This window comes from Girardinichthys multiradiatus, chromosome 3, assembly GCF_021462225.1.
Source record: "Girardinichthys multiradiatus isolate DD_20200921_A chromosome 3, DD_fGirMul_XY1, whole genome shotgun sequence".
Lineage (NCBI taxonomy): Eukaryota > Metazoa > Chordata > Actinopteri > Cyprinodontiformes > Goodeidae > Girardinichthys > Girardinichthys multiradiatus.
This window is the reverse complement of record NC_061796.1, coordinates 45,591,884-45,613,601: the sequence shown is the minus strand read 5'-3', so window position 1 is coordinate 45,613,601 and position 21,718 is coordinate 45,591,884. Positions and strand designations below refer to the sequence as shown.

Genomic DNA, 21,718 nt, shown 5'->3' with positions numbered 1-21,718 from the left:
TTTCAGATCTCCATAGCCTATCTCCTGTTTGGGGGCGTGGCTAAGATGTTTGGCCACGCCCCCTGACGACGACATTAAAGAACAAACATTTCACGTGTGCATCTAGGGGCTTGGCGAAATCCCCAAATTGCCCCACAAAGACGGAACGGCATAGGAAAGAAAGAAAGTAATATTACGATTACAATAGGGCCTTGCAGGCTTCCTGCTCGAGCCTAAAAAATTAAAATCAAATTGTAATAGTAATGTATTCAAAAAATGTATTTTGAATGGGAGTCAATGGTAAAAAAAATTAACAAAGGACATAGATTGCTCTATTTAGTTTGAACAGACATACTGAAGTCCAAAGTGATGCAAAATTCTAAATAAGGCAATAATGTAAAACAAGAAGGGTTACATCAAATTAAAGTAAGTAAAATAAGTAAGTTATCAAATGATATAATGATATAAATAATTGAATTTTCTAAACTGATGGATGGAATTAAAATTATCATGCTAGATATACATCTGGTTCCTGTTCTCAGGGTCCTCCTGTGCAGCTAATGACAGATGATGTGGTTCTGGACTCTGATTAAACATAAACCCGCAGGGTAGGAAAAACAATCCTGGAGTCTTCAGCTTCCACTCAATGCAAACAGAGCACCAGCCATGCTGTACATAGTGTGGGAAAGACAAACAACACACACAAAGGAATAACAAAGCCAACACTCCCTTTTCAGATCCAGAATTCAAACAAACACACAATAAAACAGGTGAACTGAAGTTGATAATACTGTGTGCATGTGAGTTCAATTTAGAACGAGCTGGCTGTTTGGCTCAGGAACGAGCAGTTGGGTCCTAAATAGTTGCAGCCTCAGGCTGAACAACCGCTGGGAGAGGAGAAGTTAATCTTAGCTAACAAGGGGATAATTGTGAAGTGCAAGGAGCAGGATGGCTCAATAGATCAGAGAAGACTCAATAGATCAGAGAGATATAAGTGTTCTCCAAGGAATACTTCTAGAAGTGCATAATTTAGTCTAACTGGAAGCAAAACCTGGTCAGCTTACCCAGCATGCCTTTGTTTGGCTCAGAAAGACACATGTCCTTCTCGGCGCTGGGCAGCACGAAGCCAACCACGAAGATCTCGACACCGTCCGCCATCAGGGCCAGTCCCAGAACAAAGTAGAGGGTCCACTGGAACTTCCCGTGCCCGCACTCCTGCAGGATGGTCTCGTACTGCTGGGCCAGCTCCTCCCGATCCTTCCTCACCTCACCCTCAAAGGCCGACAGGTCCCTGAACTGCGCCTCAGCGACTGCCATGCCGTCCATGCCACCAGTTTTTCCAGAGTCGGCCCTCGGAATGCCTTGGTATTCACCCTCATAAATCTCATCATCCTCATCATGCCCTTCAGTGGAGTCACTGTGGCCTTCATCATCATTGGCTCGGCTGTCATTCCGATAATATCCCCCATCGTTGCCCGGCACACCTGCATTATCATCGTCATCATCTTCCTCTTCAAAGCGCTTGTAAGAGCGCTTGACATACTCATCCGCCATCTTGTCCACGCCGCGTCCTACCTTCTTGCCAACCTGCTTCTTGGCAACTTTGGCAATGTCTTTGGCACCGCGGATGAAGTCTGAGCGGCCATCTCGGTAACGCCCATCATCGTCCATCTTGGATGCTTGAAGATTGTGGAGAGATACTGCAGAGAACAGGAGAGATCAGCACATGAGTGTGTGCTGGAGATTTCTGTGGACTGATCCAGGCAGGTCAGTGGACTGTTCCTTGCACTGCAGCTGGTCACCACTGACACACCAAGCCCTGTGGAAAAGTAAAGAAAGAGGGCAGGTTAGCAGCAGTCAGTGGAGTGTGAGTAGAATCTATTTCAGAAAGATCCCAAAATCCAATGTAAGCACTCTGAAAACAACTCCAGAAAGAAGTTTCAAAGAGAATTGCTTTACTATGTCAGAGAGAATGGGTCCCACTTGGAGGAGAGCCTAGGGCAGATCCAGAAGATAACGGAGGAACGATATATATCCCTTCTAGCCTGGGAAGACCTTGGGGTCCCTATGAATGAGCTAGGAAGAGGGATGTCGGGTCTGTACCTCCTGGACTTGATATCTCAGCAACCCAATCTGATGGATGGATGCTGATGGATGGATGGATGGATGGATGGATGGATGGATGGATGGATGGATGTGGAATAATCCAAACAAGTGTTTTTTGAGCATTCCTTAACTTCTGCAGTCTTGCTGTCTTTTTTGGAACAAGTTGCAGGCATCAAATTCAAAATGAGTACCATGCAGTTTTCTGTAACATTGCTGTTGTTAGTATAAATTTTTCTGCTGTTATCTTTTATTCTCTTCACACTTCTTTCTCTCCTCCATTCTTTTCTCCTTCTCCCCTCTTTCCTTTTAGCCCCACCTCTCTCTATTGCTTGCTTTTTTTTTTCCTTTTTGTTTCCGTCTCCGTGCCCAATGCAACTGAAATAATCCCAAAGCAGTTTTTAGTAAAGTTATTTTTATAAACATCAAGCAAAGCTTTAAAACGTTAGCTGTAATGCTCCACTTGTGAAAGTAAATCTGTTGGGCTTCTTCTTGGCACTCGGACAACAAATCTGAGATACTCTGCTGGACAGGACATGTTAAAAAAAATATTTGCTAAAAATCTATAAAGTTTATCAGTTTGAACATTGCATTTATTGTCTTCATTTAATAGCATATAGATAGAATAAGATTTGCAAATCATTGTATAATATTTTTTATTTATGTTTTACACAACGACTTGGGGTTGTCATTTAGCTTGAGTGTGTGTTTCTGTGTGTTTCTGTGTGTGTGTGTGTGTGTGTGTGTGTGTGTGTGTGTGTCACATTAAGATATAACCCCCTGAAACAGACAGCTGTGTGTACCCTTCATTTTTCTGTCCTTTCACTTTGAGAACAAACAACTGAACTGCACAAAGAATGAGACTGGTAAAAATACATCTCCCAGCATGCACCTGGGTACCATCTCACTGGCGCATGATTAGCTCCTAGAAATGGAAGATGCCATCTGCAGGTGTTTATCAAAAGCAATGAGTCCACCTCGCCCATTAGAAGCACTTAAACCCCCATCTACATGACCAGGCATGGTTCCGGTCCAAACGACCACCAGGGGACGCACCAAGAACTCCTTAGGACCTTTCCAGTAGAAATGCCACAAACCTCTTTTAAACTTTTTTAGGTAAATTAAGTCTCAACAAACAGGTATGTCACCCATACTGCCCAACCATTAGAGGAGGATGTGTCAAGGCTAGCGCTCTCCTGGATGTAAGTTCAGAGATTAGCTTGACGCGGTCAACCCTATTTGAGGATGTGAGTAAGCCTATCCTCTCCCTCGGTAAACCGGTTCATGTTGAGGCTTACGATGTAAACATCAGCAGCTACAACCAAGACCAATATTGCATCACTAGTTGGGTGTGGGTGGACATCAGGTTCCAGGACATGACCCTGGTGCACCCCATCTATGTCTATCCATTAGACACAGAATCTCTCCTCATTGGCCAAAACCTGCTGGACAAGCTGGCCCCACTCATTGATTGCCACAGTGGTCAACTCTGGCCCCAAAATGGTGGCACCAAAACCTCTGGGCACAAGTAGTAGGCAGTGGTTTGCCATTTATCAGATGAACAGAACAGAGGAGCTCAAAGTACCCCTGGCAAGCCTTATGCCCATCTGTGCTTCCATCCATCCATCCATCCATCCATCCATCCATATGTTGCTACATATATTAGCTACAACAGATGCATCACTGCTACAGGACACAACCTGTGGTTGATCTCAATTGTTTGTTGTTTACTTCACACATAAACTAAACTATAAAGGAGGAGAAGTTTTTATCCTCACCAGAAAACTGCTAAAATGTACACAGAGCTCTGTATTAAAGGATTACTAATAATATTAAACATATTACAATACATAAATGGGAACTGACCTGATCATTATGTTCCAGGTTCAAGCCTCAGTACCCTCTCGTATAAAACCCACGAGCCTGATGCTGAGGCTGACTATTTCTTGTAGCTACAGCAAAGCTGTAACCTGACCACCCCTATCTAGTGACGTGGGCATTTTTACCATCTCTTTCAGGGTTCAATCAGGTAACTCATCCACCTTTGTAAGTTTGGTCATGACATTTACAGCCAGACTCTTGAGATACACTATATTGCCAAAGGTCACCTTTCCTAATAATTGAATTTAGTTGCTCCAATCACTTCAACGGCAACAGGGGTATAAATCCAACATCAAGGCATGAAGACTGTTTCTACAAACATTTATGAAAGAATGGGTCACTCTCAGGAGCTCAGTGAGTTCCAGGTGACATGATAGAATGCCACCTGTGCAATAGGTCCAGTTAGTGGAATTACAACAAAGTGGAAGGTATTGGGAATGGCAGCAAGTTAGCGACGAAGTGGTAGCCCTCATAAAATCACAGAGAAAGGTCAGTGGACACTGAGGTGCTGAGTCAAAGCCACACACCTCCAAACTTCATGTAGTCAAATACAACGCTTAGATAGCTTTATGAAATGGGTTTTCATGGCTTAGCAGCTGCAAGCTCCAAGCCTTACATCACCAAGTGTAATGCAAAGGGCTGAATGCAGTAGTGTAAATCACACCACCACTGGACTCTGGAATAGTGGAGATGCCTTCTCAGGAGGGATGAATAACACCCAGAGTGGTTTTTCTAAATGCTTCTGACATCTTTAATGAAGTGTGAGTTGATAATTTAATAGTAGTGAGGCAGAGGGACCAAGTAAAAGCTGTTACTGGCAGCTGATGAAAGATTTCATTATGTAATTTTATTTTCTTCTACAAAGCAAAGATGAGGCCGAAGAGATGGGAAGCACGATCTCAGGACACAACTACACACATGTACACACATGCAACAGTGTGCTAACAAAAGACAGCATGATAAACATGTGGGAAAACAATGGATGTTGTTTTCTAGAGAGCTCATTTGTGAGTTTCCACTGTTCCAGCAGAAAACATGCCCTTTAAGCCTCTCAAAACCAAGAAATGAATAAGCTGCTGACAGACGAGCCTTTTTTTATCAGTTCTGTCATTAAAGGCCAGCACTGCATTCAAATGTGCCACACAACACAATATAGTACCATAAAACTGTAGAGTACGATTCAGTATGATGCAATATGGCATGTCATAGTACAATACGGGATTGAACCAAAAAGATACCATATGGTACAACTCAGTATAATACAATATACAATTAGATGGTATGAGCTTTAATGGTATGATGTGTACAACTTGGTATGATACCTTGCAATAGTTGATAGTATAATACAGTCTGATACAATATGGTCTGATACAGTACGATGTTAGTTAGGGTACTATTTAAAAGGAGGGGGTTGTAAGGGTCCACATATTTGTGCCGAAAATAGCCCTGTCGGTTCGGTACGCACATGCATCAAACAAATACAGGGTTGTTTTAGATCTGAACACATGCAGGATGTTTATTTGCCAAACGAAGTGCACAATATCACTAGCCACCGTGGCTAATCGTCAGCAACTTCATTAAGTCACATACAAAGTTTATTATCCACAACCTGATTACAGCACTGGTTTAAAAAAAGTTCCTTGGTTTAACTGAATTCAAATGTAATTTTTTTAACAATTTTAGACAAATAACTTTAAGAATTAATGGAGCATAGTGTCTTTGCTGATTGTACTGAGAAACTACATTCCTTTTGATGTAGATTTCAATCCGTTCAGCTAGAGGTGACCCGGTCCGGCTGCTAACTGACCGGCAGAGGTTGATTCAGTTGAGAAACTTCACAGTCCCTGATCTCACTCAGCAGATGGTATTTCACAATCTACACATGATACCGACCCATTCTTTGTCAACCAGATACAATTACTTGTGTCTGACTGTTTAAAACTCAAATTGCATATTATCTAATGGACTAACAGGTAAGTAAATGTGTGGAAATGGATATAACTTTTTCTTTAAGGTGTTGGTACAACATAGAGTACATGATAGTGAGGTTTTATGAAAGTTACCACAAAGGGGGTGTATTTTACCTACAACCAACACAACCCTGCTAAAACTAACCAATAATCACTGAATGAGGTTTGTATAACATTTGTTTTCTAGGTAATAACTACATTATTGCTGTGCAGTTAACAGTAGCCCGTTCTTTCTTTTTTCCAACATAGTTGCCTGATCTAGAAGAGTGTGGTGAATAAAGCAGCTGAGTGACCTGCAGTAAGACGTTTTAAATGTAACTGCATCTGGACCTGTGTGGATGGATGAGCTACAGGATGCAAACAAAGCTCCAACATTCCAGTTTTCATTAAGTTAAGGTTGAAATTGCTAAGTATCATTATAATGCAACACCACAAAAAAAACCTTACAGCAGTGACTGGAATAGTTGCCAATGACTGTTAGGCCTAAACATACTATTCGTATTAGTTTCAGATTAGTGGTTTGAACCTGGTCAAACACCTTCCGGTGCAGCATTTCATTTACCATATGGATCCCTGCTGTTCAATCCCATAAAAAAACAAACCCCCCCCCCTGTAGGTATGATGCCATACCAGACAGTGTGGTAAGACATGTAGGATACATACGGTACAATACAACACAAAGCACTTAGGTACGAATTACCACAAGACAGAATACATCCTAATTCTATTTTTACATGAAATTAATAGTATTCTAAATGACATAAAAACAAACATATAGACTTACCCAGACCCCCAGTCATTTAGACTGCATCTATCTGTCTATCCCTGTTAGCATGACTGAGTGGCAATAACTCAATTTAATTGTTGTGAATGTTGCACTAAAGGGAACAGTAAAGGAAGCTCTTACTGCTGGGTCATTTTCCAATAACTTTCATAAACTAAAAAGGATGATTCAAGATGAAGTAAGGAAATAAAGGTTTGTAAAAGACAATCTAGACTGAATAAGGTGTTTAAGTTTCTTTATGGATCTATTTCTTCTATGTTTTTGTTCTCTAGTTGCTGTTATTTCAGTTCACTGTAGATCAGGTTCATAGTTCATTCTTGTGTTTCGATATTTCTGTTACTTCCCTGGACTTCTCTGTGTTCGCTCTCTTCTGTGTCAATTAGCCTCACTCCTTCAGCTGCTCCACATTGCATCTGATTAGATTTCTCCTCTCTGCCTTTGTATTTAAGCCTTCTGGTTTCCATTGCTTGCCACTGGATCCACTGTTGGTTTACCTGCTCCATGTCACGGTTTGCCTGCCTGTAACTCCGTGTTCTGCGCCCAGCGTCTCTGCGTAAGTGAGACATTTTGTTCTTATTAAATAACTTAAATAACTTCAACTCACCATGCGGCTCCGACGCTCCTGCTTGCACTTTCATTCTGCACAACTTCAGCACAATATGACAATATAGACCACGAGTTTAAGGTCACTGACTGGATGAAAATATGACGAAAATCATTGTGTAGATTTTTTTATTTTGTGACAGCACTGAGTCAGAAACCTCCGGTGTAATACTAATTTGCAGTTGAGATCACATCGTGTCTATAAATAATTTACTCTGATGCCTTAAACTATATAAAAGAAGCAGTGGAGATTCCCATCTGCTTCTAAAGACGTCATAACCAAAGACAGAACTTTCAGCCCATTCAACACAAGTAAAAACCTGCGTTTCATATCGCTTTTTGTTCCTTCAGCAGTAAGGGCTACATTGTACTGGACTGCTTTTGAATCTCCCACATTGAGTCCCTCAGAACAGATTTCTTCCTCTTTATTAGGTGTTGGCACTCTGACAGGAGCAGGATGTTTTACTTCAGGGATATAAACGATCCATTTAGCAGCAGGCAGCTTTTAGTGGGGAAATGGACAGGCACCCAGAGAAGATGGATGACGGAGAAGAAACTAATAAAAGAGCAAACAAATACAACACCATTAACATTAGTTGTAAATTGCTATGTACACTTTACATATCCACTCAATAAATTATACTCACAGCTCAATTTATTTAAGCAATGTAAACAAATGATGCAAAAAGAGACATTTTTTTTGCTGTTTTTCTCTTCAAAGAAGGCTTTGACACATTAATATTCTAAGAAAATGTGCTGCTGCATGTTTGGTTGATCTCAGATTGACCTCCTTATGAATGCTATGAGGAGAGTGTAGCCTCACTCAGCTTGTCATGTAGAGGAGCAACAGAATAAGCTGAGATGCTACAACAAAATATGTTTTATAGTGTTATAAGTTATTACACTAAGGCATAGCAGACCACCTTAAAATTGCAAGAAGGGAATTCATTAAATAAATAAAATAACCCCAAGTTTTAGGTACTAGAAGAACATAAAATACTTATTTCCACTGAGATCTGGGTTCTGTTGAGTCACTGTAAATTATCAGTTTGTTTAACTGCTTCCCTTCATAAGTTCTGGTGTCAGTCGGGTTCCTCTCTTCTAGAGAGCCCTTGAGCCTGACGTACAAAATGACAATAATTTGAAGTGCTAATTCCTGGGTTGATGCTGTTACCTGTTTTGGTAGAGTAGCTAAAGAAAACGTTTCAGATTGTAAGAAAAACTTTCTGCAGCACACGTTATGTCTTTAGAAAATATAAACCTAATCCAGTAAACCATACAAACAAGCAATGCTCTTCAGGACATAAACACACATCAGTCTGGAGTTGGTGCCTTTAGGTCAGCTGGCGAGAGGCATGGCACAACCTGAACTGGATGTTCATCACAAAGCAGCACAGAGGACAGACAATCATCAATTAAGCTCACATCCACATTTTTGGATGGTGGGAAAAGGAACCCGTAGAAAATTCGCAAATTCTCGGGAGAACAGGTAAGCTCCACATAGAGAGATTAAAACCCTGGACTTTCTTGCTAAAAACTGTTCCATCATGCAGCCTATAGATCCACAACAAATGCAAAACTGGAAAAATAAACAGAATACGTGTTGGATGCTAACATAACAAGACACACCTCAGTAAAATATCAATATTGCAATATGAATATACATCAGAAATCATTGTGCCTGTATGGTGTTCTCTTTTTGCCCTGACTTATTCATCTATGTTATTAACAATTAATTAGGCTTCTGTGCTCATCAGCCAAAAGATGTCCACAAACATTTGTGCTTCCTGGTTTAGCTGGAATATTCTATATGCTACAGTAGCAGATGCATCTGAGAAAGGCGTTGCTTTGTGTCTTTGAAAGCTCTGAAAACACAAGACAAGTATTCACTAGAGTAACGGGGAGATCTTAGATCCTGGTCTGTTTTGAAAAATGTTTTTCCTGTTTTTATTTTTATTTTCACTTTGTCCTATCAGCCTCGGCTGAATGTATTGTTTCCCCCTTTCTTCCACCTGCTCATTTAGCTTGTTGTATTCCCATGTGCCTTGGTTATTTACATACTCTCTCCATTCACATTTGGATTTCCTGTAACTGTCACTTTTTTCAGTTGTCCTGCTTCAGAGAGTTTTCATCCCAGCCTTCTGTTTGTCCACACCTGCCTCTCATGTCATCCGTCAGCAGCATGTGTGTGCGGGAGCCGAACAGAGAGGTGGGGAAGTGGTGATTCTTTTCGAGCTGCAGATGGCTGGTAATGTCATGCAGTGCAGGATTCATTTCTCACATGCAGAGATGTTTGTTTTTTTTTCCTCTTAAATATGACATATCCGATGCCCGACAGAGTCCTGATCAGCTTCACATCCTGCTGGGTAAAAATAACTGAAAAGTTATGTTTCAGAAACTATCTTTAGAAAGAAAAAAATGCAGACATTCATAATGAATAGACTGTATCTCAGGCTACTGCTTTGGATTAGGAGTTACTTCAGTGATGAAGACCTCATTACAAATGTCTTTAAATTTGAGGCTTTTTCTTTATAAAAGATTTTAACTCTTGATGAGAGCAGTGATAATATATGTATCTAATTACCCCTGACAGCTCAGTGATGTGTGAGAATCCTCCCAGAACATCAGTCCAATCTGCCTGCTCGCTCTCTGAGCTCCGTAACTGAGACATTTCTGCTCTCTTAAGCGCATCACAAATGTTACATAAAATTTCTGCTCTGTTTGAAAATCACACTACCACCACCACTCCAGCAGACTCATTAACCAAACACCAATGCCACCAATAAAGTCCATGAAAGGAAATTATTTGCAGCTGTATATTAATTTCATATCAGATCTTAAAAGAGAGGCAGGCAGCTGCTTATCAAACTGTTCTATATCTGAAACAAATCCTGCAGAATATACTTAGGAGGGTACAGCTTTTCTCAGTAGGTTTAAAGCTTTAGGTTATTATCTTGGTCATTTTAGGTTCAGAATGTGCAGGATTAAAGCAGCAAATTCACCTGAAACCCGATTGGACCAAAAACAGGTATTCCAGTAAGGTGCTGTGAAAGTCTGCCTGCCCCCTCACAGATTTCTTCTTTTTTAGCTTTTTTACCACCATTTGAAATCATCAAACAGTTTTCAATATCAGACAAAGACAACCCTAGTAAATACAAATCCAGTTTTTAAATAATTTTAGTTGTAAATGGGAAAAAATCGATTCAAACCTACCCCATGTGAAAACATAATTTTCCCTATAAACCTAATAACTGTGCAACTCTTGGCAGGACCAACTGCCATGTAGCATTTGTGATATTTGGCAATGACTGTTTTGACTAAATCTTCTTTGCAGAACTGTTCAGAATTATTCACAATTAATTCAGGTTATAGAGCAACAAAAGCCTGTTTAAGCGTATGCCACTGCTTCTCAATCAGATTTAAGTCCAGGTTTTGATTAGGCCAATCCCAACATCTTTCTGACAGTTCAATCATGAACTCTGACCTTAGATGATGCAAGTGAGGCCTGCAGAGCTTTAGATGTTGTCAGTTCTTTTGTGACCTCCTGGAGTCGTTGATACTCTCTTGGAATAATGTTGGTAGTTCGGCCATTCCTGGGAACGTTCACCAGTTACATCTTTTCTACATCTGTAGATAATGTCTCTCACTGCAGTTTTTTGTAATTCTGTCAAGACTGACTGATGTCAGTCACTTTGTTTCTTATCTGTTCTTGAATTTAGATTGGGGCATGATGTGTTGCATTTGGAGATCTTTTAGCCTACTTCATGTCGTCCAACAGGTATTGTTAAGTTGTTTAAGGTCTGGCAGTAGGGTGCAAATACATTTTCACAGCACTTCAAATTACAAAGGCTTGGAAAAATACCACTGATAAAGTAATTCAAGGTTACAGACACACTCTTACATTCACTGGCTATGCCTCCTCATCCTCCCTTCATTAATTTTCCCTTCAACTTATCTATCTTATCCAACATTTTTTCTGTCAGCTCTCAGCACCCAGCAAGCTTCTCCTGATGTTGTGTGAGTAATTTCTTCCGTTCCTTCTATTATTTATGGGCTCTTTTCTGGCCCCAGGGACAGAGGTGTGAGCCCTGACTCGACCCCCCAGCAGTGATGTACTGTTGCAATAAACCAGCCTCGCTCATGCTCCCTCATCTGCACCGACTGCACTGTGACATCTGCACAAAGTCACACAGCGAATGACAGCTCTTCCAGCTGCATCACATTCCTGCATGTCCTCAATCCAATTCAGAGCTGCAGACATACAGGCAACCAGAAAGGCATCTATGATGATTGGTTGTTTTCAGCTCAATGAGGTCAGACCTACACCTCAGCACCCAGGTCTCCTCTGGGAGTCTCTGCAGCCTAACATGAGTCACATAGCCGCTCTCCTGCTGTTTATCCACAGTGGCAACAAGTCGGCTAGCAACACCATGTCAAGCACTGTGACGTCAGGCCCCTGCATCCATTTTGGCTTTGGTCTCTGCTAAACAGACTGACTAAGAGTCATACAGAGGCCAGCTGAGGGAAGAATTTAAACATTCTGCTGGACCTCTGATAACAGCTGCAGAAAAAGCAGTTTATAATTTTCTCATTTAGGTCTATTAGCTTTCACTAACAAAGTAATGACTCCACAAGCTAATTGCTTTCGTTTGTTGATCATACTGCTGAGAACCAAGACATCATAAATGAAACAGATACAGTTCTATAATAAAGCTTTTTTACACCAATTTAAATCAGGCAGAGAAACTTTTAATGAAAGTTAGCCATTTGGCTAATGTGTACATTTACATGAGACTTCACAGGCTGCTTAAAACAATATGAACAATACACAATTCAAATAAGTGTTAGCAGATATGTGCTTCGTTAACAGGACTGCCATACATGGTAGAAGGGATGATCTGAATTTGCTTAGCAATTTAATGAGATGTTTTACACATTTTAGAACACCTCCTCTTGCAGATGGTCATACCTTTTCTGAGTGGGCTTAAGTATCTTCCTTGGGCATCTGTGATGAGTCTACAGTGCCTTGGGAAAGGATTTATAGCCCTTGAACACTGTAAAGACATATTTCACAGAATATGTCTTTTCATGTCTTTTAACACTCTAAAGACAGAAAATGTTCCCTTTTCTTTGCAAAATGGCTTAAAAGTAAGTCCTACCAAAGGTTTTTAATTGGATTTATGTCTGGACTTTGACTGGGCCATTCAAATCCATTAATAGGGTTTGATATAACCACCTTAGGGTCATTGTCCTGTTGGAAGGGGAGCCTCCACCCCACCCTCAAATCTTTTGCAGCCTCTAACATCCTTTTTTTAAGATTGACCCTTTATTTAGCTCTTTCTATCTTCTTATCAACTCTGACCAGCGTCCCTGTCCCTGCTAACGAAAAAACATTCCCACAGCCTGATGCTGCTAACACCGTGTTTCACAGTGGAGAAACACAGTGTGTTTGGGATTATGTGCTGTGTTAATCTTCTTCTACATGCACCAGTTTGCATACCAGTAAGGTACATGTTGGTTTACTCTGAGCAGAGCATCTTCTTCCACATGTTTGCGTTGTTCCAAGCATGACATTAGAAACTGATAGCAGGGTTTCTTATGACTTTGTTTCGACTGTGGCCATGAAGGTCAGATTTGAGGAGTGCATGACTAATAGTTGTCCTATCAATGGTTTCTCCCACCTGAGCTGCAGATCCCTGAAGCTCCTCTACAGTAACCATTGGCCTCTTGGCTGCTTCTCTAATTAATGGATGATTTTCCGGGCCTGTTAGTTTAGGTGGACATCCACATCTCTGTAGGTTTGCAGTTGTTTCATACTCGTTCTGTCGCTTGAGTTACACCTTTAAACTAACCTCAGTTAAACACACTCAACAACTTTACCTGCTTAAAAAACATCCTTTTTATTCTACTTCACAATTACCCGGTGTCGATAAAATCCAAGTAAAATGTATTGAAGTTTGTGGTTGTGAATTAAGACAATGTAGAAAAGTTAAAGGTTTATGGATTCTACTGCAGAACACTGTGTATAGCTTGGAGAGATAACAGTCCTATCTGCCTCCACAAACCTCACTGAGTTTAACATCCCTGTTTGTAGTCTAGCCCAAAGAAACAGAGCAATCAAATGTGGGCTTCTGCTGCTTCAATAAACCGACTAAAATCTTCTTGACACCCAGAAATCTCCTGCAGGGATTAAAAGGAGATGATCATAAAACCTGTGAAAGCCTGATTTATGATGCATATATCAGCATGCACTCCGCAGACACTCTGCTGTAGCACATCTCTCTGAGAACAATAAGTGCAATGTTTTTTTCATGGTCGTGTGAATTCGATCATTGCCAGTACGAGCTCTGCTCATGATTCTGTTTGCGTCTAAGCTATGTAGAAGGCAAAAAGTGTTTAGATGTTTGGGAAAGATACATTTTTCATCTAAGAGAAGAGAGGATTATTACAATTTGTATTTCTCTTCCAAAATACAGGACATGTTTCAATATGTGGTCCAGTAATGTATCAAACATCCTCCTGACATCAGTCTTGAACATTTTTATACCAGAGGACAGTATCAAGACAGCTCCTCTGGCAGCGATAAGATGCACAGTGAGTTATTCATGGTGCGCTCAACGCTAATTGCAGCTTCAACCCTCTTTCATCTGCAGTTGAAGAAAAGGACATTGATTAATTCTCTTGCAGCATCAACATGGCAGAGCAGAGACATGGCTGGCATGAGGTCCAAACAGATGTCTCCAGAATCACAAATGAAGCGGTTCAGTCCGTAAAAGCCACCTAAACGTTCACACAGCTGTGCTAATGGCTGCTCTCGACCATCCCCAGATGGAGCTGTTGAGGTGCGTAGCTGCCCTCCAAGGCACTACAGCTTGTTTCATGATGTTCTGCTACTGTATCCGACGCTGTTGCTCCCAGCACCCGGTGAGAGGCGAGCTGGAACGTGTGACAGGGCTGATCTCTGAGGACAGACAGGAGCACGGCCCAATCAGCAGGGCAGCAGGCAGAAAATAGGAACACCAAACAGAGCTGCTCCTGCTGCCGCAGCTGCTCGTTTTCAATGAAAATACTGTGCTTCAGGCCTGGACATGAGCCAGGACCCACCGAGTTATAACTCATCAGTAAATGAGCTTAAAACTTGTTTTTAATGTGCAAAAGAACAAAGAAAAATATTTCAATAAGACCATTTATAAGTTAATTTAAATAGTGTAAGAACAGAGTGCTACAGAACCATGACTCAAGAGAGAACCTTAATGTAGATACAAGTGCAACCACAAAAAAACTCACTAAAACCATATCTGGGTTTTTCACGTTAACAAAACGAATGCAACTAAAGACTGAAGATTTTACTTAGAAACAAAGACCTGAGAAAACAGGAGTCGACACAGAACAGGACGATGAGACCTGATGAGAAAAGAAATTCAGAGCTTTCTTTAAGCAAACGGCCTACTTGGAAATAAGAGATGATAATGTGGAAAACCATGAAAAAAATCAGGATTCGTTATCATGAATGAAGCTGGAATGTGATGGATTTTTCTAATCCTGAAGGAAGTACGCCAGACTCTATCTCCATCAAAACCGAACCAGAATCGAATGAGTTTCATCCAGCACCGTAACTTCAAATAATGTGATAAATATAATCAAGTTTAAATATTAGTAGTAGTTCTACTGTACCATGAAAACACATCAATTAAAACAACTCTTGGAAATTCAACATTCAACAGGAAAATACACCTGCTCTCTTCACCCCAATAAACAGAAACCTTTCACCAAATATATGGTGTGAACTAATGTTTGTTTTCTTTCTGCATGTTTGTGGACTGGTTGTAGCTCTCCAAGCCACTTCGGATATCCAGTTGAGGATTCGGTCTTGGCCAATTTTGATTTTATTCTACGTATTATTCAGGTTAGAGAAGGTCCTTGATGGATTCCAAAGACAGATTAGGGTAATGGGACAGAAACATTTTACTTGAAACAAACTGAAAGGAAATCCTGTTAAAATTTACATAAAAAATAAACTGCATGGTATTTAAAATCTTAATATTTCTGCCTTTTTTACACATTTTAAAATCTAAGACTGCAGACTATTGGGTTTAAATCCATTATCTGTTTTTATGAGCAAGCATTATAAAAAAGAATCAAAACCTTTATTGGTCAGTAGACATTAACAGCACCCTCCAAACTGCCAGTTCTGGTAAAGATAGATGAAAAGCCTTAACATAAATCATTTTATTACCGTAGCATAACCTCACACTGACAATTTTAGACAAATCCAATCTTTAAATCCAGATAATTATTGGCCCCACATTTTTGTGCCTTCTACCAGAAGAGCAGCACTTAGTCTTCTATAAGATTTCACAAGGTTAGAGCTTACAGTGGGTCACTCCTCTTTACTTAATATCTCTAGATGATTCAGAGTTCTGGTTCTTCTCCTATGCTCTCTTCTCTTCACCTCACCATAAAAAAATAGGAATAATATCTGGGGAATGAGGTGGCCATGGAAGAAAGTTGATTTTGTGTCTGTTGATCCTGTTCTGTGTGAATTTTGGCCGTTTGTTTTGGATTATTACTCGTTACAATTTCTAAGAGCGCTTTAAACAGTTCATGATGCCATCCACTCTAACAAGGTTCTCAGGTGTTCTGGAAGAGAACTTGGCCCACAGCATCACATATCCTCCACCATATTTTACAGACGGCCTTAGTTGCGTGTTCATCCTTTGTTTTACACCAGGCCCACTTTGCTTGTTGCTGAAAAGCTTAATCTCAGTCCCATCTGTCCAAAGCACAGAGATCCAGATGAAGTTCCAGTTGAGTTTTGCAAACTCCACGTTTAAATGGTAGGACAGAGAGGTATGTTCCTGCTATGCCTCCTGAACAACCAGTTAGCATGTAGATATCATTTCCCCTTTGTTTTATAGGTAAAGATCACATCACAGCTGAACTTCCATCAGGTAAGACATAAATGTTTACTGTTCTCTCTAGATAAGAACATGAAAACAACTATTCAAACAACATAGAACACATGGCTACATGAAATGTCATGTATATCTGGCAGTTTGTGTCATTCTTGGGTTCCATTCCCTAATTTAACATAAACTTCCAGTGTCTGGATCTCAAGATTATCCTGCAAGCTGTAGGAGCCACCAAACGGACCAGAACCTCTATCTTCTAGTTAGTCTGAGTTATCTGGAAACAGGCCCAACATGCTATCAAACAGATCAATAAAGTCAGTAATGGTTCTATTCCACACATCATCACAGGTATACAACATCCATCCATCCATCCATCCATCCATCCATCCATCCATCCATCCATCCATCCATCACCTGTACATGCTTGTCCTTGCAGGGTCATCAAGAGTCCATCTCAGAGTAACACAAAGGCACACAGGACAAACAACCGTGCATGCCACACTCACACCTAAAAGCAATTTAGATAAACCAGTTAACCTAACAGTCATGTTTCTGAGCTGTGGGAGGAAGCTGGAGTACCCGGAGAGAACCCACGAATGCACCAGGAGAACATGCAAACTCCAAGCAAGAAAGATCCCAGGACGGGATTGGACCTTCGTAATGCAGGGCAACAGTGCCAACACTAGCTTCACTGCGCAGCCCTAAATATAACAAACCAAATGTCCAGCTTTTCTCCCACATTTCCAGCCAGTATTCCAGTCTTCATGTTTCCATTCAGGCAAGGCCAGTTTGTTTAGATAGCACCATGCATACACAAGGCAACCTGTCCATGGTGCAGAGGGTATGGGCAATGGACCTGAATTGTTCCTGTATTGGCCCAGTGCTGGCTCTATAAAACAGTTTATGTGCATCTTTGAATCAACACCTGTCTTCTGATTTCCTTTTTATTACAGTCACAAAACTACATGAATGGGTTAAAAAAAACAACACTAAGTCAACAATCATCACACCCAGAATCCTAACATGTTTTGTCAAAAAAGAGATCAAGAACTGCTTTACAGTTTGTTATTGGGAGCATTAAAGAGGGATGAGAGAGGCCCTGTTTCTTCATTGATGTGATGAAGACGTTGGGGTGAGGCTGATATGCAAATGGAGAACCAGACATGTATATGATCACTGTGGTTCAAAGGGAACAGTTGTTGTCTTGCATTTGGAACGTTGTAAGTTCATTTCAAGCCTTCGTCCCTGCCATGTGTTTACCCCCAAGTTGCTCATCAGTCATATTGATGTATAAATCGGTTAGCTTTGTGAGTGTAGCTGGACTTTAAGTTTTCAGTATAACTAGAAGAGTGCTTTAAGTTCAGTCCACCCATATTCATTTATAGATTCTTCTGCAAATACATTTTTGAACAGGGCTGCAATGTTGCAATATCTGCAAAGAGATTATGAATTATGATCTAAATCTCAGGCTTTAAGTCTGTATGCAACATTTCTTAAGATCTAGATTGTGTGTGGGAATAAGAGAGAATCAAAGTCCATCCAAATAGGCACATGTATAATGGTCAAGCAGAGTGTGAAGGCATGACAGTTGAAATTTTACAGCCTACTTTAGGGTTCAGTTTTTCAGCTTGAAGAAAATTTGCAGCAACACTTTAGTCTTCAATGAAACCTCAGCAAAAGATACCAATTAAAAACATATTGGAGGGTTAATGCATTGAGCATCCTGTTAGTGCATAAGAGGAAACACCTAAAGCAACACCCAAAAGATCAAGTGAAGACAACAATGAACACATATACTGCACCTACAACAGGAAAAATGTACGCAGGTTGGACTGGCGTTCTTCAAGAGCGTTTTGGTTCCAGTAAGAAGAGGTATTCTATGAAAAAGACAGTCTGCAAAATAAACAACATTTTCAATCACAAATCCTCCATGGTGACTGGATACTGCAGCATCATCTCCCAGAGGCTGACGGAGCAGCAGTGATGGCTGCCACACAGGGAGCAGACATCAGACATGCAAAGTTGTAAAATGCATCACATGCTGAGGATGGATCATGAATTAATCATCCAGCAGCTCTGAGGCTGTACTCTGCCTCTACACCACATCATCGGAAGATAAACAACACCTTCACCAGCAAAGTCCAACTACTACCACAGGGTCCAGCAACAGCGAACCGAAAACCTGCTCATCACTCGTTCTCCATCTTATCCTCCCCGCTGGGTTTCCACAAGGTCATTTCGGCGCACGACGCAGGACACCTCCAAGGATGCACATTTAAAACTAACCTCTTACCCAGCAAATAATACAACAGATAATCAGGGACATTATAGATATTTGTTCTCAAAGGAAGGTGAACCTGAGGCGGAATTGAAAACCGTGCATTGAGCGGAGGATACGAGGAAGGGCAAGGGCATCGGTGACAAAACCAGCGCTAATTAGCAAACATGGACTTATTAATCTGTGGCTGACGGTTTGCTCTGTTTCTGGTACTAAACAGAACATAATGTAACCTCCCAGCCATCTTCCTCTGCGCCGGGGTGAAAGATGGGTTTGTTCTTAGCGCAAATAAACTCTGCAGGAACCAGAACAGAGAGCGCATCTGGCTTGAAAATGCACCCAGAAACACCTCCTGCACTATTTCATCAAATTTCAACCAATAAGCAGTACATGTGATCATGCATCCTTTATTATTAGGTATTATCATTTATCCGATTTAAGTGTCACGGCGTTGCAAAGCACCGATCCAGGCCCATTTTTAATAAGAGACTGTCATGAACGCTCGCATTTTTGGCTATGAAATGGTCACAGTAGCGAGAATAAACGGATGCAGTGCAATAAAAACGGAGGTGGTTGGGGTCTGGGGAAAGAGTCAAACAGGGAATTAAATGAACCTACCGTTGGGAGTGAGAAGGTCAGCGCATTTTAGGGTGACAGGGATTATATAGGCGCAGGGACTCACCCGGATCCTTCAGCAGAAAGAGGCTCCTGTGCGCTTCTGTGATGGGTACTGACGTGGTGACAGGGGAGCTGCTCACTCCTCCCTCTTCCGCCCCCTTCCCTTTCTACTACACAGCATCTTCCTACAGGGAGATACCTCCCCTCTCCTTCTGCTCACTCCCATCCTTCTCCCAGTGCTCAACAATCCTCCCAGAAACAGGAAGGGAGGGCTGGATGCGTTGCATGAAACTGATCATTTTCCAGCCTGATTGATTCAACCAATAAAGAGTCCAGCTTACTTATATTTATAGACAAATACAGAAGTCTCCATGCTTCAGCTCCAAATGTTTGGTGATGCGATCTAAGCGAGGCGAGCCTCTCCTGGCACGTGTTTGGGCCCGTGCCTGTAATTGGCCCTGTTAGCGGTCTAGGAGGCCCCTGGTGGAAAAAATAAAAGCCTATTAATTTATGAGGAGGTGATGCAAAGAAGCTACAGCTGCGGCTTTAGAGGTCCTCCTCGCTGATTCCTGACATTGCACTAATGTGTCAATGAATCAATATCCCAGCAAAATCGGAATTAATATATTTTTTCATAGTTTCGTCACCCAAGCTATTGTAGGGCACACAAATATTACCCAGAATGGGATATTTGCATTTTTGAATTTTTATTTGTATTTTATTTATTTATTTAATGTTTCTTTTACCTTTTAAAAATCCACGCCTCTATATTGGAAAATCTAGGGCAATAAAAATATAATCAGCAGTTATTTTGCCAGTTTTAAATAAAAATAAAAAATAAAAAATAACATGCTGACATAAAAACATTTAATAAATTATACCAGTCTTAACCCAATGTTCTAAAATATTTTGGATACTAAAAGTAGAAAAACCAAAACAAAACGACAACTGATGACAAAACTAACACCGCCAACTATTATAATACTGCAAACAATACACGCTGTTGTATAAAATGTCCACCCAGGAGCCTTTAGAAGTTACACACCACTCCCTACAGCCACCCTGAGCAGAACAAAGGTTGGTGGTTCTGATGCTGCTGCTGATAACAGCTGCTTCAATCGGCACTAGTCAATAGAGATGACCCCAAACAGACAACAACCGCTGAGAGCTCCATCTGATCTGATCTGACCGCTCCTGGTGACAGTGAAGGTCATCTGGGGTGTGAAGTCATGAGTTGTCAGAGCTCTGATGAGGCTGATATACCTGCAGGATATAAAACATTTCTACATGCACATCTGGTGGGCACGCACAAACATTAACAGACACAAACTGGTGGTTAATGTTCCTAAGAACACATCAGATGATTGTTTGATTAGTTTATTTTTTGGCTTATTAGTGCAGCACACCTAGAGAGGTAAAAAAAAAAAAAAAAACTCAGTTATGAAATTTAAAAACCTTTTTTGTCCTTAAATCATGTCTACTGTGACAGGCATATATAGTACGGTGGAGCTATAACAAGATGTTATTCTCCATGATAAACACTACTATAAGTTCTTTTCTTTGCCTTTTTATGTGTTTTTGTTGCATTAATTTATGTTTTCTCAGTCCTGTCAGCTTATGAGTCACTGATGGAGGAACTTTTATTAAAAATCTATTTATCACCAACTCTAAGTGAAAACTAACCCTAAACCCATTGATCGTGATAGGGTCAGACTTCCTTCTCCTGAAGTCAACAATCGCCTCACTGGTTTTGAAGTATTAATGCCCAAGTTTTTGTCAGCACACCACCTAACCAGCCTGCTGACCTCATCCCTGGATACTGTCTCGTCACCACTAGAGATAAGCCCAACTACGTTAGTATCTTCAGCAAACTTGATGAAGCCATTGTCAGGGTGGTTGTTGACACAGTCATAAGGGCACAGAGTGTATAGTAGGTGGCTAAGTACACCACCCTGTGGAGGTGTTAAAGCAGAGGGCTGTTGAAAGATGGTGGCCCACTCTGACTTTCTGAACCCGGTCAGAAAGTCTGATCCAGCCACAGGAGGTGGAAGAAAGACAAATGTTCAATAGCTTTGCTGTCAGTCTGTCTGGAAGTGTGGCATTAAAGCTGATTTAAAATCAACAAAGAACAAAATTGCATTGTATCCCTAGTATTCCAGGAGTGATTGGGTGGATTGCAGCTCTGTGACAACGGCATCTTCAGTTCATCTATTATCTCTGTTTGACAACTGCTGAGGGCCAAGTTTAGGTTGGAGGAAGGATATAATTTGACTTCGGACCAGTTTCTTTATTATGACAAGTGTCTGAGCAACTGGTCAGTAGTCTTTGAGGCTGCTGATGGTGGTCGTTTTGGGCAGCAGGATGATTGTGGATGTCTTCAGGCACTGTAGGATGAAGGACTGGGATGGTGATAAATTGAGGATTAAATTGATGAAGACCCCGGCCAGTTGGTCTGCCCATTCCCTGAGGACCCCGCCGGTCACTTCATCTGGTCCAGTGGTCTTCTTGGGGTTCACTGCCCCCAGTGTGGCCTCACCTGGTGCTCCTGCAACGTGAGGCTGTAGCTGCTGGAGCTGCCGCAGCATGGTGT

General features: G+C 41.1%; 1 protein-coding gene across 1 annotated transcript in view; it reads right to left on the bottom strand.

The window, feature by feature from the left end:
* sv2a (synaptic vesicle glycoprotein 2A) overlaps nt 1-19,267 on the bottom strand; it is a 49,112-nt gene extending 29,845 nt beyond the window's left edge. Inside the window, exons 1-2 of the mRNA XM_047361102.1 lie at nt 19,193-19,267; nt 1,044-1,679 (exon numbers count right to left, since the gene is read on the bottom strand). Coding sequence (XP_047217058.1) covers nt 1,044-1,650 — 607 coding nt within the window. The 5' untranslated portion in view covers nt 1,651-1,679; nt 19,193-19,267. The remainder of the gene's footprint in view (nt 1-1,043; nt 1,680-19,192) is intronic.
* Between the last annotated feature and the right edge of the window lie 2,451 nt (nt 19,268-21,718).